This window comes from Setaria italica, chromosome VII (genome assembly GCF_000263155.2).
Source record: "Setaria italica strain Yugu1 chromosome VII, Setaria_italica_v2.0, whole genome shotgun sequence".
Lineage (NCBI taxonomy): Eukaryota > Viridiplantae > Streptophyta > Magnoliopsida > Poales > Poaceae > Setaria > Setaria italica.
Window position 1 is genome coordinate 2,301,297 of NC_028456.1, and position 13,427 is coordinate 2,314,723.

Genomic DNA, 13,427 nt, shown 5'->3' on the forward strand with positions numbered 1-13,427 from the left:
TGTGATTCACATGCATATCCCTATTGTCTCTAAAAAAATGCATATACTATTGAGAGTTGAATTTATGAGCAAGCGCTTGTCTGTTGATCCTCGTACCTAACGCCCACAGTGCTAGCTACATCACTGCAGCGCTACCATACAGCAAGCTCATTGGATCGGTCGGCCTATAAATAGAGGCCAGTACCGTACTAGGCACATCACCGCATCAGCAGTCTCTGTTAAAGCATCACAACACCAGCTGTAAACGTAGTTGTAGTAACTGCATTGCCATTGAAATGGCGCCGAGCAGGGTTGCTGCTGTCCTGGACGGCCAGGGGATGGCCAAAGCCACGGACAGCCGCATTGATCTTGTGGTCACCACCGGTGGAGTCGATGATGACGAAAAGTTTGCGCCCTCCGTATGGGGTGACTTCTTCATCACCTACGTCCCTCCTATGTCACAGGCATGCAAAAAACATGGATTTAGTTTGGTGAGATTTAGTTTACTAGTTTTTAACTCTTGGATTTACTATGTACGGGCATATCTCCGTGCAGAGATCAGAGGAGTGGATGAGAGAGAGGGCAGAGCTGCTCAAGGGGCAAGTACATCAGGTGTTCAATGCGAGAATGGATGCCATGGGTGTAGCTGATCTGGTAACATATGTAGACACACTTGAACGCCTAGGCTTGGACAACCACTTCCCGGAGGTGATTGAAGCTGCACTAAACCGCATCCGGACAGAAGAACCAGAGCCTGACGTGTTCAACAGCCTGCACATAGTGTCACTACGGTTTCGCCTACTTCGGCAGCATGGGATCTGGGTATCCGCAGGTAACTAAATAAGTGCACAACGCTAAGCTAATTCTATAAACCTTTTATACACATGTACGCTCTTTCTTTTGATTTGTGAGGACATCTACGTGGTTTTGTTCTCGAGGACATGGCTGCATGGTTATTTAGCTTATAACTAACTTTGCAGTCCCTACATATATCTGGTAAAAAAAAGGCTGTACTCCTGCCCTCCATCGTAAAAACCTGTGATGGTTAAAATAGTAAATTATTTTAGCAGTCACTTGATTGATAGACAGCATCTTACATTACTTCTGCCTTGTTTAAATATTTTACTTTGTAACTAATGTGTAAGTTCATCACTTAGTTTAACAGAGCGCTGGTTTATATTGCACCAAAAGTAAAAACTTGAGCGGTTTATAATTCAAATATAAAAAAGATTAATCAACTAGGAAAAAATCTAGTCACATCAGTAGAGGCTCCCCTTTTCATTTCTAATAAATTTTTTCATTGTTAGTAATGCTATAGCTCCCAGCATTTCGTTGTTATTAGAGGAACAATTGAAAGGGTACACTGATATATTTTGAATCAATGTACCTGCAGATGTGTTCGACAAGTTCAGGGATGAAGCAGGCAGTTTCAGCACAGGAATATGCAGTGACCCTAGGGGCTTGTTGAGCTTGTACAATGCAGCTCACATGGCTGTACCAGGTGAGGTGGCTCTCGACGACACCATCGCCTTTGCGAGAGGCCACCTCCAGGCCATCAAAGGAAAGGTCAGGTCACCAATAGCAGAGCAGATCTCACGCGCACTCGACATCGCGCTCCCGCGGTTCACAAGACGGCTTGAAACCATGCACTATATTGCAGAGTATGAGCATGAAGAGCCACACGACAGCCTCTTGCTTGAGCTTGCTAGGCTGAACTATAACCTTGTCAGAACCCTTCACCTCAAGGAGCTGAAGGACCTCTCCTTGTAAGTCCTCTTCTTATAACAAAAATCTCTATAATCTAAACATACCGCACGGTCTGTATATCGTGGAATCATTGCATTGTCCATATTTTCATGTGTCGGAGATGGTTTAGGACACAAGCCATTTCAATCATGCCGTATGGCCTCCTAGCAAGTTATTGAGGGGAGGTTTTGGCAGGCGGTTATGTCATGCATAAATTGTCATTTAAATGATACAAATCGTTATTTATGGTTCGTTAGACCTGAATCCTCATGTATACGTACGGAACATTATTACTGTATTATGCATTGAACTTTATGACAGCGTTTGTCACCAAGTCTAGATAAGTTTTGAAGTGTGGCGTGCACAATGCACAGTTGTCTTTCACTAGGATACAACACTATTTATTGGTCAGTTTTTTAAAACTGAAAATCTAATACTAAGCACACAGATACTTTGAAATAGAAAGATGTGCATAAGCTACAGCTATATCTATTTTCCACGGTTTAAGTCATACTTTTGGGGAAAAAAAAGGGTCCTTGTGTCACATCAAAATCATACGCAACCCCAGTTAAATAACATAAGAGATAGAGGTAGTAGAACAAAAAACTATGCATCTGAAAACAGAACATAAGAACATACACATGGAACAATGGATAGAATAACAGCAAGATATAATTATCAATATAAAGCAGGCGCACCTACCAAATGGAGGATACAGTAGTCATATAGACTATCTGCCAAAAAACAAGGAATATCTGGAATTAGTTTTGATTGAAAGAAAAAGCTGACATGTGCAAGTGCAGACAAATATAAATGTACATAATATACATGAGAATCATATTTTTTCAATGATATACAATTTCATCTACTGCAACACACATGCTACATCAATAATATTATATACTGTTTTAGTAACAGCACGTTTATGCAAATTGAGAAGCAGATCATAATAAAAAGATTCTAGCCTAGTGGTCAAAGCACCGGAGTACATATTTTTTAATATTTTTTATTCGTTAATAATAAAAAATATTATTAAAATATTAAAAATAGGTTGGGCTTCATTTACTGACTCCATTAAAAAAAATCAGGCAACATATATAGGTTGTCTGCTATATTATTTAGCGCTATAAGGAATTACTCTATTAATCTAGGAGTTTCATAAACCACATTAGGTGTTTCACAAAGATTGTTAGACTAAATTAGCAACTTTTCCGTGCAGGTGGTGGAGAGACCTTTATGACACTGTGAAGCTACCATATGCTCGGGACCGTATGGTAGAGATATACTTTTGGACCTGCGGGATGCTACATGAGGAGGAGTACTCTCGTTCACGGATGTTATTTGCCAAGACATTTGGAATGGTTTCACTGTTGGATGACACTTTTGATGTTCATGCCACCTTGGATGAGTGCCACAAGCTCAATGAAGCTATGCAGAGGTAGGCTAATAATTATTTTAATTTATGGTCACGTCTATGTTTATCTCTCAGTTTATATCACTAGTAGAGAATTGGGCTTTAGTTCCGGTTGGTAGGGTGCAAATATCCCAAAAATCCATCCGGGATAAACCAACCGGGACAAAAGGGGGGGTCTTTTATCCCGGGTCACTCAACCGGGACAAAAGACCCCCTTTTATCCCGGTTGGTAATACCAACCGGGATAAAACGGGTCACCCACGGCCGGCGCTGCAAAAAAAAAATTCCCGAGCTCCCCCACATGCGCACGTCGCAACGCGAAATATGCGCATGCGCGGTTCGTGGGATTCGAACCCACAACCTCCAGCCTCGCGCGTAGCTTCCTTGCCATCCCACCTACATACCACATCTGAGTATGGAGGGGATGCTATCCTTTTGTATTAACTCGTGGGGGACCCTTTTATCCCGGTTGGAAACACCAACCGGGATAAAAGACCCCCTTTTATCCCGGTTGGTGTTTCCAACCGGGATAAAAGGCTCTTGACCCTTTTATCTCGGTTGGTGTTACCAACCGGGATAAAAGGGGGGGTCTTTTATCCCGGTTGGTGTTTCTAACCGGGATAAAAGGCCTCTCAGAGTCTTTTTTTCCCACTAGCCTTTGCAACCGGGATAAAAGGTCCCGGTTGGTGAGGCCCCCCCACCAGTGACCGAGTTTTAGTCCCGGTTAGTGAACCTTTTGTCCCGGGCCAACTTTAAACCGGGACAAAAGGGGGCGCATGGAAAGCCAATTCTCTACTAGTGTATTCTTCTCAAGGAGTTTCATTAAACATCAGTCTAAGGTATCATTACTATATATATGCATGTAGATGGGATGAAAGTGAGGTTTCTATCCTACCAGAATATCTACGCTTGTTGTACATCAAAACCCTAAGCAACTTCAAAGAGTTTGAGGACAGTTTGGAACGAGACCAAAAGTATCGTATGTCTTATGCCAAAAAAGCGGTACGTGCACAATATTTAGATGCATATTCAACTACATATAATGTATTTCTCAGAGGTACAAAATAATTAGTCTCTGGTTAATTATTTTGCAGTACAAGTTGTCATCCAAAAATTACCTCCGCGAGGCTATCTGGTCCAGCCAGAAGTACCAGCCAAGCTTCAAGGAACACGAGGAGGTGTCAATCATGTCATCAGGTCTGCCAATGCTTACGATTATAACATTAATGGGCTATGGTGATGTGGCAACCCAGGAGGTGTTCGAATGGGTAGATGCTGTTCCTGAAATGGTCCGTGCTGGTTCACAAGTCACTCGCTTCCTCAACGACTTGTCTTCTTACAAGGTACTCCTAGGGTACATGCATTAAAATTAAAATTAAAGTAACATAAGGGTGCGTATGCAATACTAAACATTGAAATGCACAATGCATGGTTCAATGTGCAATATATAGTTCAATGTGCAATATACTATATGTTAATTTCACCATGAGTTTACATATATTCATCTTATAAAAATATCATACATACAGCTGGGAAAGCACAAAAAGGATATGCCTAGCGCCGTGGAGACCTACATGGTAGAAAATGGCTTAAAAGGGGAAGAGGCTGTGGCAGCAATCGCCACACTTCTAGAGAATAGGTGGAGAATTTTGAACCAAGCAAGCATGAAAATAGATCGCACATTATTGCCAGCGGTGCAGGTGGTGGTGAACATGGCAAGGACAAATGAGATCATCTACCTCCATGGCAGGGACGGGTACACCTTTGGTGATGACCTCAAGGACCTTATCATCACATTGTTCCTCAAACAAGTTCCTCTCTAGATTTTATTTTAATCAACGTGATTGTCACCATGCACGTAATAAGTGTACCCATCTATGTATGGGAATAGTATGTTCATTAATTCTCCTCTTTGAGCGGTCTAAAAGAGATTTTCTTACTGGCGGGTTTGCTTGTTGTTATGTTCTTTGAAGTTATAGGTTTGTGGAACATATGTACACCATCCGTGGAAAAATGCAAGTTTTTTTGTACTACTTTAACTTTCTTTACTGACTAACTATGACAATCACTTCTTATGTACCCCAATACATTTTCACATGGGATAGACAACATATAAGTGTCATGTAGGAGTTTCAATAAGTGTCATGTAGACAACATATTGCACCTTGCAGTTTGAGCCCTAAGTAGCTTGCGCAAGCAGTAAGGCATAATGTATTTTGAGCCTTGGCCGCATCCATAGCCTCCATGACAGCCATGACGGCCTAGCCCCATGGAGACAACGGGGCTCCCGAATGATGAGTCGTTTGCTTTGTTATGTGGAGAAGCCAGGCAAAACTATCACGGTTCTCATCATCTCGTGGCACTACATCCTTCTGTATTCACGAGTAGGTGCTGTCCACCAGCACTATGCTGCCCTCAGCGTGCGAGCCCCTGATGTGAAGCTTGTCATTGAGCTAGGACATCAGTGCCTCCTCGATGGAAGATCCAGGAGGAGACAGACTAGAAACCACAAGACCCTTTGAGTCCCAGTAGAGGGCAGATCTAGGTGTCGCCGAGCGCCAGAGCTGGTTGATCTCCCCAGTGAGTCCCAAGAAGACCCTTTGAGTGAAAACCAAAATGGAGGAAGGGAGAGAGGCGGAGAGGTCCCGTCGCCAGCGTCTTGGCACCCTCACGGGCTGTTGGCAAGGTGCTCCAGTAGTGGTGAGGGGTGGGGAGGGGTTGTGGCGCAGTTGTAGGTTGGTGGCGGTTGTTCCACTTGATTCACCCTTGGCGACAATGCAGGGGATGATGCTTCTTGTTAGGAAGTTTCAGTATGTGGAGGTATGCGATGGATTATTGTAGTAAGTGGATTGCCCAACTTTTCCTATTCAGGTTTTTGTGTTGAATTGGTTAGTTCATTAAGTCAATATGGTATCATGACCATAGGTGTTAAGATTGAATAGTAGTTAGCGTAATTAAAATAAAATAATCATTATTCACCCCTACTCAATGTCTGAAGGCTGAGGGAGTCTCCACGAGAAGAGTGTTGAAATATGAAATGAATTTTTAATTTTTTCTATTAGTTGAGGCTTTTAAGTTGAATCAGTAAGTGCATCCAACTTAATATAGAGGTTTGAGCTGGTGGTCCGTCCTGAATAAAAGGAGGACTCATATTTGGGAGAACCCACCTTATGTTGGTGGAGGTGCTGACATCTTTTGAGAAATAATGCATCAAAGACACTACAAAGCTACAACTGGAGACAAAACTTTCTCTCTCATGACATTATAATATTTTTATGGCCCTAGTAACATATCTAGAAAGAAAACTTTATTTGGTAAATTCCAACAACATTTATCTGGCCAGCATTAGTACAAGCACAAACTATAGTGAGCTGTGCTGCCTTTAAATTCCTGAGGCTGAGGGGATTTCCTTGTACATAGACGCAACTAGATGCAGATGGCTTTTTTCTCCTCATCGTTGAACCAACCACCATGTCCATGTGGAGCTGATCAGGCCGCATTCCATTTGGAAGGCTCCCGTCGAAGTAGTAGAGAAGTCAATTGCAACAATGAGCTCCAGTGCAGCGATCCCAAAGGTATTTTCAGGACACATCCTCCTCCGCTCCCAAACAGGATGAACTCAAATTGGGACCCTATATAGTCTACGGCACAATTGTCGAACCTCTCAGGCTTTAACTTCTCCAGGTCCTGCCAATACTCAGGGCTCCTCGCTTTTGCCCATGCATTAATGATGACCTTAGAGCCTTTCGCCACCTTGAAGCCCCCAACTTCACAGGTCTCCCTGCAAAGATGGGGAAGAAGGAGCGGAAATACTGTGTGCAGCATCATGCCCTCCTTGGTCACCATCCTTGTGTAGCTTAGCTTGTCCATTTGGCCCTCATGGCCTTGTGGACTCTTACACCGTCTAGTGCTCGTCGAACTTCAGCTTGAGCCTTTGCCATCACCTCGGGGTTCCTCATGAGCTCCTACATGATCCACTCAGCAGCTGACGAGAGCATGTCCGCCTGACGATGAGCAAGAATTAAACAACAAAGGAAGAATAAAGACAAAATTTCATTTGAGAGCATTTCACCACTTACGAATAAGATTGCTTTGATACTTGCCACGCTGATGACTGCAGCTCCCCCTCGGCTTTCATCATAAGCAAGACACTCAGAAGGTCATCGTCTCCAGTCATCATCGTATTCTCCTCTCGCCGTGCCTCATGCTCAGTGGTGATCTTGCCAAATATGGCATCGAGCTGCCGTCATGCTTGCCACAGCTGGCGTGTCAACCCAGTGACGACGTCCACCAGCCGCAGGGACGGGACGAGGTCCCCGGCGCAAAAACCCCCACCGTACTTCACCGCTAGGTCAATGACCGACATGAGCTCACTGCTGCACAGCTGGCCAAATGTCGCCTTTCCGGTGATCGCCAGGGAGCACAACACCAGCCTCCCGAGATTGACTGGCTCGCTGACAACACCAGCCCCGGACATAGTTGTTACTGCATATATATATATATATATATATAGATATAATATATATCTAAATGTATAGTAAAATTTATAAATGTAGAAAAATCAAAATAATTTATAATTTGAAATGGAGAGAATATTCCACTTATCATCCTAAGCTAACGCGACAACTCATACCAACGATTGGACATGTGTCCCACACATATGCTTGGGCCATGTGCCACTACCAGCACCATATATATACATGCTGTTTTGGATCACGAGGAGAGCATGCTTGCCAAGTGAGCACATATAAACATCTCCCTATCAGTGAAGTTCACGAAACTTTTGAACTCACACGGTCCAAGAGAAATGAATTAATTCAGGCTGGTCCGGAGTTCTGGATGGCCGAAGGAATTGAATCATCTGTACTCAGGATCCTAAGAGAAATTAATTAATTTGGCTGGTCCAGATGCCGCAAAGAAGCTCCATGACTATGGTCGAGAACTGACCTTCCATTCAACCCCTTTAGTCCCAGTTAACATTAGACTCGTGACAAAAGTGACTTTAGTCCCGGGTAAACAATATGCCAACAAAGGCCACCGCAGGGGCGGGGGAGCTTTAGTCTCGGTTGTAAATACCAACTGGGACTAAAGCCCCCCTTTAGTCCTGGTTGTAACGGCTAGAAATATCGCACCGACGGCCACACCCTTTTGTCCCGGTTGAAAACTCCAACCGGGACAAAAGACCCCCCCCCTTTTGTCCCGGTTGTTAATTCCAACAGGGACAAAAGGTTTAGTCCCAGTTGGTAATTCCAACCAGGACAAAAGGGGGGGCCTTCTGTCCCGTTGGAATTTCCAACCAGGACAAAAGGGATGGTATTTTGTACTGGTTGGAATTTCCAACCGGGACAAAATCTTCTCCCCTATAAAATCACCAGACCGAGAGCTCTTCTTCGTCCCCCAACCCAAGCCACTTCACTCCACTAGAGACACTTGGCCTCCTCTCCATGGCGAGCAAGCAACCTTAGGGGAGGTGTTGTCTGAATTTTTTTTTCCTCATTTCCATGGGAATTTCACTCATCCAAAGTGTTGTGAAGGTTAGCTACTTCATCCTCCCTTCATTTATTGCTATTATGCTTTATTTTATGCTTTAGAGAGGGAGAAAAATGAGTTTTTTAGAATGAGGGAGAATAGAGAGGATTTTTATTTATACATGTTTTTGAGCTAGAATTTGATAGATAGGTTGCTTGTTATATATGATTCGTATTAGTTAAAAAAACTTGATCAATATTAGGTATGAGAAAAATAGAGTAAATATATTTTTAATATTTAGTCATTGCAATAAAATTAAGGTAAATAAATTATAGGTGTAAGAAAATAGAATTTGGTCATTTCTACAATTTTTCATGTCCCTGAAATTTAACAATAATTGTATTTCTTTGACTAATAATTTATTTATCTAATATTTAATGCAAGAACTAAATATTATAAACACACTTACTCTATTTCCCCCCACCTAATATTGATCAAGTTCTTAATGTAATACGAAGCCCTATGTTCATTTTCCACATAATACGATGCTGATGAACCCACAATGGATGTACCACCTCTGTTCCTCCAATCCTAGGGAACAATATCTGCACATGGCATAAATGTGCTTACGCTATTCTATACACATAACTCAATCTTCTCCAAAGTTTATGGAGAGTCACCTCCGCTCTTCCAGTACCAGAAAATAATGGAAGAATAGAAGAGTTTCGAGTCCACAAACTCAGGCTGAATATCATACAATAATCTTGAAATAGTATTCCAAACGCCTTTTGGAGCCTAATTCTCATAATACAAGTATGCTGGCCCAATATCCTCTTTAGGCAAATATCTGTTTACTGACCTTGACCTAGCGGCTTTTCATTGGTTTAGGTTTGCCACCGTGGGCCATGCTTAGTGAACACATCTTTTGCCTGGACGGGCTATTGTGTGTGTGCCACCATAGTTTTATTATGAGAATGTGGCACTTGCTCTAAAAGATGTTTGGACAATTATTTCAAGATTCCTTGATGATATTGAGCCCGAGTATGTGGACTTAAAGATCGTCTGTTGTACCATTATTTTCTGGTACTGGATATGTGGAGGTGACTCTTGATAGACTTCGGAGAAGATTGAGTTAAGTGCAGAGATGGCTTGGAGGGCAAACATTCTGCTATGTTGTACCATTATTTTAGGATAATTGACTACATGAAGTCAACTATGGAGCGTTTGTAATCTTTAGTGTATATGTATCTTTATTGTCTTGTTATGAGTGTAATCTTTATCTATATCTTTAGTGATTGTTATAATTGTTGAATGGTGTAATCTTTATGAAGGTTGTGTTGACGCTGGATTTTGACACGTGTTAACGTTGGCGTCAAAGGAGAGGAAGGTGGCCGATGCGGCAAACAAGAAGCTACAGTTGGGGAATCGGTCAATGGAGCTACAGTGTTTCGGCCGATTGGCTGAGGGAGTCAGTGAAGGCATGCCGATTAAGAGGCAGAGCGGCTTGGCCTATGTGGGCCTAAAGTGGGCCAGAATGGTGATTAGCCGAAGATGGAGATTGGCCCATAAGAAAATAGTAACCAACTCCGATGCGGATTGCGTTCATATGTAAATATTTGTTATCTTTAAATTAGAGATAAATCCTAGTCGGTTAGGAAATCAGTTGTAACAGGGTATAAATAGGTGCCTCATAAGGCTTGTAAAACAACACATCAATCAACAATACAGATCTACTTTTTCCACGTACTTTACTTTCAAGTCAGTGACTTCGCCAAATCCTTTTCTTTTCACGAGTTCGTACGAGTTGGCAGGGCTACATCAACACGACCTCCGGCCAATTTGTAAGTTCCGCGTGTCTAAGCTTTAACTTCGGGTGCAACGCTGTTGTTTTGTTTAGATTTATTCACCAATTATCGATGTTTACTAGAATTATAGGTTTTACCTATTATTTTAGTTTTTATCATCAGTTATCCAGATTGAGACACGAACTGTCGGCTTTTTATCAATATTCTTTGTTTATTACCATATAGCAGATTGGTTCTATTCGAAGCGTTGCTTTATAGCATTGTTTAGGTTACTCTAGCAGTTTCTTTTACAATTGCCACGTGGTCATCGGCTGTGCTATAGCCAGTCATCTCTACATTAATTCGGCCGATTCGCTGATACGTCTTTCAAAACATATCGGAACTTTAGCCTATCGAAACTTGGAATTTAACGCTTTCCTTGTCAATCAACAGGTCAGATTGACTGACACGCCACATGAACCAATACCATGGCAACAACCCAAACAAGAGTTAAGCAGATTCTTTCGGGTCATGTGTCCGACGCAGAAGCTGGAGTCTTCATCCGATTTTTAGTGTCAACTCACTTTTGGCACGCTCGGTGGGACCAGAGTCAAGATTCAACATGTCGAAGAGTGCTGAGATCTCGGAAGATAATGTTATTGAAATCACTGAAGCAGATCTCAAGGACGACCACAGGCATGAGGTGGCAAAGGCTGTAGAAGACTACAAGAAGGCATGCCTGCAATCCTATAGTCGTAACAGAAGCGGGGAGACCGTCAGAAAGACTTCTCTTCCAACTCCTCGCCAAATCACCATCGCCGAAGACTCAGGAAAGATGTCTGAGATGATCCAGCAGTATGTGTATCAGGCTATGATCGATCAGTCCAAGGTGATGACTCACACAGTGTACAACACCGTCGTCAGCTCCATGGTCAACAGCGCGGCTCAGGGGTATCGGGGACCAGCTTACGCCCCTCCCATCGTCGCACTGGTCAGAGGCTTCTCGGCGGCGCCGAATATGTCTCAGTTGGCTCCTCAGCCGATGCAGATGCAGAGTGGGGGATACAACACCACAGTACCCCTAGGATATAACGGTGCAACGCCCTATCTATCACAAGCGCCGTTTTACCCTGCACCAGTTCCCCCCGCGCAACTGCCGTTTGGAACCTTGGCACCGTGGGGATCGGCAGGAATACCCGCGCGCCCTGGATCCGTCTACTAGTTACGGAAAACCTCCGGTGCAGGCGTTGTTTCCATCGGCCTTTTGGTCGATAGCACCACAATACCAGTAGACTACCCTGAAAATTGGAAGGGGGCTAGGCACTCCAGATCCCCTCAAAACTGCAGCGCCAATAGTATTGTACAAAGAGGCGGCAGATGCACTACATCACATTGACCCCATATGACAGCAGTCGTCGGCCCCTCAGCCGACAATCTAGCCACAAGATCTGCAGCACGTACCAGCCTATCACCCAATTGTGGTGCCGCAAGTTCAACAGCACATGCCGATTCCTCAGCCAGTCATACATCAGTAACAGCAGCATCAGCAGCAAGTGGACTGGACCGCAAGAATAACTGATATAATACAGGATCAGTTTGGATTGAAGCCAAGAGCATAGACTTATATGTACAGGACGCCGTACCTACCCGCTTACAATCTGTTGTCGTTCCCTCACCAGTACAAAGTGCCCGACTTCACCAAGTTCTCGGGCCAAGATGACATGTCCACGGTAGAGCATGTTAACAGATTGATCATCCAGTGTGGAGAGGCTGCTGCATAAGATGCTCTGAGGGTACATTTGTTCTCATCGTCCCTATCTGGGTTGGCCTTTCAATGGTTTATGACGCTGCCACCCAACTCCTTAGTCACTTGGGCCGATCTGGAAAAACAATTCCACAAATACTTCTATGCGGGGGTCCATGAGATGAAGCTCTTAGATTTGGCTAGCCTCAAACAGAGAAGCGACGAGTCGGTGATTAGCTACATACAAAGTGCTACAGCCTGGTTTTGACCGATGCCCAGTTGGCCGACACCGCTTTCTAGGGACTCCTACCGCACATTAAAGAAAAATACGCTTCCCAGGAGTTTGAGAGTTTGAGACAAATTATTCACTGACTGTCCGGCCAAGAGGTGTGCCCCTTTGACCAACGAAGAACCTTTCCGAAGAAGGTGGCGTACGTGGAAGGGTCCGAGTCGGAAGAAGAAGCAGAATTTGGCCTGGCAGAATGGGTAAAAGGGGAAAAGCCAATATCATGCCTCTTCGGTAAAAAGGAACCGGAAACATTTGGCTTCAACACATCTAAGGCCGATAAGATCTTCAACTTGCTGCTACAAGAAGGAAAAATAAAGCTCTCACCCTACCACATGATCCCATTGGCCGAGCAACTCAAGAAGATGAAATATTGCAAGTGGCATAATGCCACGTCTCACAACACCAATGAGTGCAAGGTCTTCCGTTAATAGGTACAGTCAGCCATTGAGCAAGGAAGACTTAAATTCGAGGTCCCATGAAGCCAGCGAAGCCAATGAAGATCGACCAGCACCCTTTCCCTACCAACATGTTCGACACCGGAAAAAACGCGCTTCAGACCAAGGTGGTGACGTCAGAATCGGCTAGACGGAGTGGCACAGTAGACCCCAGAAATCAGACCTCGGCTGAAGATGTTAAGGGAAAAGGCTGGGTGGAGACGGATGGCGAAAGCTCGGAGAGGCCCGGTCGGCCGGTCACGTCCCGGGATCTACTCGACAAGTACCAAAGGCAGCGGGAGGACACGAGGCGTCGAGAAGAGATGATGCGCCAGCACGAATATCATTGGAGATGTTCATTCTTCATCCACTGTTGGGAAAATAATCTCAAATTGCCGTTAGTCGATAACTGCCCTGAATGCAACAGTCGATATCGTAGTAGCCGCCCATTCAAGAGATCATGTTCCAGAGATCGAGGACGAGAGCCGATTAGCAAAAACAGGCTCGAGCAAGAGGATTGGTGTGTTTCAGTGCGTGATCGGCGGCGGCGGGGGGGGGGGGGGGGGGG

The 13,427-nt window shown here is 44.0% G+C and overlaps 1 protein-coding gene and 1 pseudogene across 1 annotated transcript; one reads left to right on the top strand and one right to left on the bottom strand.

Annotated features, from left to right (window-relative positions):
- Positions 1 to 214: 214 nt before the first annotated feature.
- LOC101755067 (alpha-humulene synthase) lies at positions 215 to 5,151 on the top strand. Its single transcript, XM_004974956.2, has 7 exons — positions 215 to 443; positions 535 to 811; positions 1,373 to 1,745; positions 2,945 to 3,163; positions 4,006 to 4,141; positions 4,234 to 4,482; positions 4,669 to 5,151. The coding sequence occupies exons 1-7, from the start codon at positions 276 to 278 to the stop codon at positions 4,960 to 4,962; spliced, it is 1,716 nt and encodes a 571-aa protein (XP_004975013.1). The 5' UTR covers positions 215 to 275; the 3' UTR covers positions 4,963 to 5,151.
- A 1,216-nt stretch (positions 5,152 to 6,367) lies between these two features.
- On the bottom strand, positions 6,368 to 7,616 carry LOC101776151 (annotated as a pseudogene).
- Positions 7,617 to 13,427: the final 5,811 nt, after the last annotated feature.

Coding starts and splice junctions, on each gene's coding strand:
- LOC101755067 (XM_004974956.2), top strand. CDS start 276: ATGGCGCCGAGCAGGGTTGCTGCTGTCCTGGACGGCCAGGGGATGGCC. Junction 1,746..2,944: donor GAGCTGAAGGACCTCTCCTT/GTAAGTCCTCTT, acceptor TTTTCCGTGCAG/GTGGTGGAGAGACCTTTATG. Junction 4,142..4,233: donor TGTCTTATGCCAAAAAAGCG/GTACGTGCACAA, acceptor ATTATTTTGCAG/TACAAGTTGTCATCCAAAAA.